The sequence below is a fragment of the Saccostrea echinata genome, unplaced genomic scaffold, assembly GCF_033153115.1.
Source record: "Saccostrea echinata isolate AGI-Se365-2 ecotype Australia unplaced genomic scaffold, CSIRO_AGI_Sech_v1 ptg000014l, whole genome shotgun sequence".
Taxonomy (NCBI): Eukaryota; Metazoa; Mollusca; class Bivalvia; order Ostreida; family Ostreidae; genus Saccostrea; species Saccostrea echinata.
Window position 1 is genome coordinate 5,840,005 of NW_026889763.1, and position 6,835 is coordinate 5,846,839.

At 32.2% G+C, this 6,835-nt stretch overlaps 1 protein-coding gene across 1 annotated transcript; it reads left to right on the forward strand.

Moving 5' to 3' along the window:
- Positions 1 to 1,293: 1,293 nt before the first annotated feature.
- On the forward strand, positions 1,294 to 6,349 carry LOC133186670 (beta-1,3-glucan-binding protein-like). Its single transcript, XM_061321915.1, has 12 exons — positions 1,294 to 1,419; positions 2,111 to 2,191; positions 2,483 to 2,599; positions 2,840 to 2,967; positions 3,205 to 3,279; positions 3,436 to 3,502; positions 4,413 to 4,583; positions 4,672 to 4,749; positions 5,029 to 5,143; positions 5,483 to 5,551; positions 5,868 to 5,991; positions 6,152 to 6,349. Exons 1-12 carry the CDS (start codon positions 1,308 to 1,310, stop codon positions 6,347 to 6,349), a joined length of 1,335 nt encoding a protein of 444 aa, XP_061177899.1. The 5' UTR covers positions 1,294 to 1,307.
- Positions 6,350 to 6,835: the final 486 nt, after the last annotated feature.

Consider the following 6,835-nt stretch of genomic DNA (forward strand, 5'->3'; position numbering starts at 1 on the left):
TGCAATACTCTCAGAATGCTTGTTTATCTAGCTCTGTTCTCTTTTTTTTAGCCTAATATATCGGTGTATCCACAGCGTTTAAAATTATCAAAAACAATTTGGTAATATTTTAGTTCTGGTGAATTATGAATCTTTGCATATTTCTTTTGTAAGCATTGATCTGATATTCTTTGCTTTATGCTTCTCAGAAGTGATTTTATTGAATTCTCTTTTTTATTAATGAATGAAAATCCTAACTTGCTGAAAATTGAAAAAAGTATTTTTAGTCCAAGAGTTTGTTTGGACTGTTGCTTTATAGATTTTATATATGCTAAAGTATTCTTGGAAGTAATAAGATGGTTCTAAAATTTTATATGTATTATTTATATTAAATCACGCACCAGTTAGATTCATATTAAACAATTGTTAATTATCATGGCCTGACTGCACAAGCACAGACAATCAGTTTTTGTTTATAATTACGCACACAGAGAGCTAGAGGTCTCAAATAAAATTTTCAAGAAATTTTCTTCTGAAGTAGAGAATAAGGAGTATTTATATTATTAGTGAGTTTGTATTTGACAATTGCTTTACGGGGGGGGGGGGGGGGTATATATATATATATATATATATATATATATATATATATATATATATATATATATATATATATATATATATATATATATATATATATATATGGTTTTCTTGGGGTGAAAATTTTCAATGTTATACACTCAACTACATGCAATATTTATATAATATCGGCTGCGCCTCAGTTGACAATGGTTTTTCTTGGGGCGAAAATTTTCATTGTTACACTCAACTACATGCAATATTTGTTATATTATACTGAATGTTTTATACAAATCCATATTACAGTGAACCTTAAGCGCATAAATTCTGCGCAGTCAATATTTTTTGGAATACCACCCGTCGTCAAGCAATGCTGACTGTTGCTATGCTGGAGGGCGTGGCTTCATTATTCAGCGGGTAATAGTGTTTTTAAGAAATGTTTCTCGACGAGTCAGATTTAACTAATTTTCATAAAAGTATTATATATACAGTGTATATAAAGAAAATAAGTAACGTTATGTGCCTCTGCAGTGACAGTAAGGAAACTTCTTTGAAGAAAAATGCGGGGGTTGGGGTGGATTAAGAGGCGATATCTACAAAAAGACAAAAGAAATCAGCATAGGAATATACGACGATATGTTTCTTATCAGGACTTTTGCAACTTTAGGCGCTGAAGACAGCTGAAGACAGGTCATGAATTCCTCGTATAAAAGTGATAAGGAGGGGTCAAAAAAGTGGAACAGTGGTCAGCAATGAGGGAGATCGGATGTGCCCTGCTTCTGGTCACCTTAGTGGTCGCTTCTAAACAATTTTACCCTGAAGTCTCCATCACCGGAGAGTCAGGACTGAGGCTGGGACTTGCAGGTGGGTGTTTTCTTTTTTTTTTTTTTTTTTTTTTGCCATATTTAGTATAATATAAAATGAGTATCTTGCGTGAATGGTATTAAAAACAATGCTCCTTTCTTATATTATTCTTTTGTATTAAACAACAAGTCGTCGGTAATTAAGAATAATGTAAATTTAATACATAAAAAAGGAAAAAAGATAGAGAATCTCATGTTTCTTGTTCCACTCTGCGTTATATAGCGTTGATAATTGTATAAGATAGCACCTCTTACATTATATCTACAAAAAAGGAGAAAAGAAAAATATATCTTGAAATATTAAGGATATAAATAACACAAAACATGGCAAACCATGCAAAATTTCAATGCATGAATTGATAGTTGAAGTTAAAAATATTTTAAAATTGTAACTGATTTTGAATGTGAAAAATAAATTCCCGGAATATAGAGAGAGAAATCGTAGATTTTAAATCGTTGATTTTCTTTGGGGTTCAAAAATGTGATTTTGTGCCATTTTCTATGTCAATCTATACAAATTTATGACATTATTACAAGATCTTTCTTTCTCAGATAAAAATTATAGGAACATAAATCAATTACAAATTGTTGATTTCTTTGAAAAAAAAAGTTTGTTTGTGTTATGCATTTTATTATTAATATATCTTTCGTGAAAACTGAATTAAAAAAAACAACTTATCTTCATTTTACAGATGAAAATGGTATATCCCATGTAATCTATGCAGTCCGCACTGAGAATGGAGAAAAGACATTTAGAGTCGAATCCAAAAATGGTAGGAGGCATTTTGATTTTCAATCTTTTGCATTTCTGTGACCTGACATAATTCATTTTGCAATATAGCATTCCACAAAGCTAGTCATGATGAATTTCACATTTTTTGTTTGACAAAATAAAACATACATCTGAAACAAATTACATGGTGAGAAAAGACACCAGTAAATAATGTGGATTTTAACCTACTCTAGATTTTCAATGCTTTTACGAGAAATTACCAATATTAAAATGAAGTGTGATATACGAATATAGAATATTTTAACAATCCATTCTCTGTTAATGTAAATAGATGATGATCTTTGGGAATACGTGGATCTTGATGCAAACGCTCAAATTGGGGACCTCGTAGAATACAAAATTTCTGTTTTAAATCACAATGAATGGATCGACTCCACTTGGAACAAAGGTGGGGCTTTTTTTTTTTAATTGAAATCTCATTACTTGATTTTTATAGGATGCAATTTTTTGAAACTTTAGAGTAAAACAATGGGGTTTTTTTCCCCATTCTTAATGGTGAAAGTAAAAGAAAAAAGTATTGGACAACAGGCATGGATGTCTTAAGCAAAATTAAGCGAAGAGGAAAGCTATTATCAAACTCCTCTACATTTCTAAGACTTTTAAAATTTTTTCCCTTTATTTCGTATAGTGATTCTCGTACCAAGAGATTTTATGATGCCCAAAAAGAGCAGGAGGTCCTACACCGTATTCAGGGACGACTTCAACTCCTTCAACAAAGCCTCTTACACAACAGAAGTCAGTTCATGGGGAGGCGGGGTAAGCTATCAAACGTGATATAATAACAAAAACTCGAGGAAATATACAATTTATTCATTTATTTCTTTAATATTTAAAAATCATTTATTCATTTAATCATTTTCGGAAGTTGGGGTTGGGTTACTAGTACATAAGAATTTTTAAAGAATGTTATGTTTATTTATTTATTTATTTTTGTCACAAATATACCGTAACGCTTTCGTAAGGTAAATATTACTGTCAATTGGGTTACTTCAGAATGGCGAGTTCCAGGTTTACACACCGGAGCATAGCAACTTGCATGCAGCCAATGGATACTTGTACTTGAAACCGGTAAACCAAAAATGATCACAGTCAAAGTATTTACACTTACATTTAGAATATGGGAAAAGGAAGAAAGTCTTTTATATATGCATATAATTATGATGTTCATAACCAATATTCCAAACACATCGAAAAAAAAATTAAAAGATGTTTGAATACTTGTAGACACTTACCGTCGACCATCCATCTTTTGATAATGGCAAACTTTACAACGGAAGAATGGTCTGTAGAGGTGAGCTGTCTTGCACCGAAAGCATTGATATACATGTATATATATATATATTGTCTTAAAGGTGCTTAGACACAGATTTGAAGTTAAAATTTTCACAAATTTTCTGTATAATATCACGACTTATATATTGCAATAGCATTTCACACGAAAATAGATTTAAAAACTTATTTTATCTGGAAATTATTGGAACTACGAATTCCTGGAAGCGTTTGATTACACATCCTTGCACTTTCACAAATTTTATCTTTATCCTTAATATTTAAGAAAAGAAGCGATTTTGTTGTGTATTAATGAAAAACATTACATCTATAATCCAGAAAATTCAGAGTAGAAATGTGCAAAAGCAAACCCCCTCACTAATATCGTCAGTCCGTGCTCAGTGTTGTGTACAGAGTTTAACAAATTGAATACACCCGTGAAACGTAAACTGTTTTTGTAAACACCTGCACGAGCTCTGTTATTGTTAATGTTTACGATTCACCGGGTGTGTTCACTTGTTAAAGTCTGCACACACCACTGAGCATGGACTGACAATACTGTGAGTGGGTTTTGCTTTCGAACATTTCTACTCTGAATTTTCTGGATTATAGTTTTAATATTTTTCATTAATACACAACAAAATTGCCAGTTTTCTTAAATATTAAGAATAAAATTAAAATTTGTGAAAGTGCAAGGATGTGTCAATCAAACGCGTCCAGAAATTTGAAGTTTCAATAACTTTGAGATGAAATAAGATTTTTATTATATTTTAGTATGAAATGCTATAGTAACATATAAGTCATGAAATTATACAGAAAATTTGAGAAAATATTAACTTCAAATCTGTGTCCAAGCACCTTTAAAATATCTCATATGATTCTAAAAAGAAAAACTTAGCATTTTTGTCTATTTTCAAGAAATATTTGTTTAGATTTGTGGGGAACCTGTACAAATGGAGCAAACTGGGGCTGTGACAGAACAGCATTTGGGCAGGAAATTCTCCCGCCAATTATGTCAGGAAAATTGACGTCACATGCTGCAATCAAATATGGGCGTGTCAATGTTCGCGCTAGAATTCCTAAAGGAGATTGGATTTGGCCAGGTTTCGTTCAAAACTCTTAAAATACAATTTGAAATTTACTATAGCCGATTTAATGGAGATTCAAATTATTGTTTTCTTTTTTGAATAGCTATCTGGATGCTGCCCCGTGATAATCATTACGGAGGGTGGCCAAGATCTGGTGAAATTGATATGATGGAATCTAAAGGTAAACATGTTCCAGAGAGAGTCAGAATCTCTCTGTAATACTTATGTTTCAGTGGAAGAAAACTGCATTCAAGATGACAGATGATATTTAGATAAATTTTACATTATGTACAGTTAATTATTAAATATACATGTATACAGTACATAATATTGCAGCAGCATATTGTTAACTAAATTTCCAGAAAGATTGTAAATGAAATAGCTTGCAATTCTTTTATATGTTAAAGATTACGGCGAAATAAAAGCAAATTTAAAATTTAAAAGATATTTTTGTACATAGGAAATTTGAGAGTAATGGAGGGTGGATCTAACCATGGTGTAAGCTATATTGCCTCAACTTTACACTGGGGTCCAGACTATCAACACAATGCCTATTATCTCACACACAAGGGAAAGTAAGGAACACTTTGTAATTATCAGCAAATACGAAAGAGACAAGTACCACAATTGATTTGACAGCAGTTGATTTCTTTTTTTCTACATAAACGCTAACTGATTAAAGAAAATCATATCATTGCTATTGGATATGAAAACACATTCTTTCCACAAAACAAAACAACCGCAGAATATTTTTTGAGTATATAATTGTTCAACAATTTCATTTTACCTAAGCTTCTCAGCAAGTTATTTATCAAATTCAGTGCTGAAAATAATATGTTTTAGAGTAAAAATGATCATGAATAGGCTTCTTCCAAAGCAACAAAATAAAGATTGAGAAGTGCCTAAATTTTCAGACACTCTAACGGAGGAGACTGGCATGGCTGGCATACCTATTCTCTGGAGTGGACAGATCGTCACATTATGTAAGTACATGTTTTGCAAATGTTAGACAGCTTCCCATCAATAATGAGATAGAAAAAGGTTAAAAATGACCTTCTACAAATGAATTCAACATGTATGACTAAAATCAACATTTTAGTTCATAATTATTAACATGAAAAAGATATATTAAAAAATATGGAATTCAATTAAGAATTAAGGAATTCAATCGCTTTTCTGTTGAATTTCAAACATAGTTTAGGAGAGCTAAACATTTCTGAAAAAATACATCTAAGATCTAAAACAAAAATCTAAGATTGGGGAATAGAAGACGAAAGTAAATTCCCGTACACCTTGCAGCACATATGTTGATAACCAGGAAATCATGCACATTACCACTCCATCCCAAGGATTCTGGAACTGGGCACATTTCTCCGGGCACAACATCTGGGGAAACTCACATAATGCACCCTTTGATCAACCTGTATGTGTATCAAATTACTCAATCCCTTGCATTTATTATGAATTTCAAAATCTTTTAGTATTTATAATGCAATTAATTACTTAGAGGAAAACGTAATATATTTAATAAAAATTTAACATTTTTAAGAGAATTTAAAGGAAACTTTAAATATTGTTTTTAGTTCCATCTTCTCCTCAATGTGGCCGTAGGAGGTGGTTATTTTGGTGACAACGCCCAGTATAACACACCCAAACCTTGGCATGGAGGTTCCTCTCACCCAATGAGGGACTTCTGGGAACACAGGGGTAACTGGTTACCCACTTGGCACGGTGACGACGTGGCTATGTTGATTGATTATGTAGAAATGATTCAGTATTAGTGATTTTGATCCGTAATGACTTGAATGACATTTATTTCTATGAAATATAAAAATAAATCCATACAAAGCTTGAATATTCGTTTATTACAAGACTTGTGTTAAGTGTTATAAAATCGTGTACGTATAGAGTAACATAAATACGCGTACAGCTTTTTTGTCCCCTGCTTTTGCGAAAGCGAGGGGACATTAAATCTTATTAGTCTGTCTGTTTGTCAAATCACTTTAACCTTGGTCATAATTTTTGAATGACAAGAGGCCCATGGGCCACATCGCTCACCTGAGCACATTGGCTAGGAAAAAAAGCAAAAATCAGTTCAGTATTGCAAAGTTTATGGGGGGGTGGGGGGTGGGGGTTGAATTTTAAACTACCTAATGATGCTTTCATATCAATATAACAAATGGCTTTGCTGTTCTTGAGCAGCAGATTTTTTCCCAATATATTCGTTTGTAAAACTTTGATCCCCCATTGTGGCCCTACCCTACCCC

Excerpts from the sequence above, each read along its gene's own strand:
- LOC133186670 (XM_061321915.1), top strand. The coding sequence starts at position 1,308 with ATGAGGGAGATCGGATGTGCCCTGCTTCTGGTCACCTTAGTGGTCGCT. Across the intron at positions 2,968-3,204 it reads TCAGTTCATGGGGAGGCGGG|AATGGCGAGTTCCAGGTTTA; the intron begins GTAAGCTATCAA and ends GGGTTACTTCAG. Across the intron at positions 4,584-4,671 it reads AGGAGATTGGATTTGGCCAG|CTATCTGGATGCTGCCCCGT; the intron begins GTTTCGTTCAAA and ends TTTTTTGAATAG.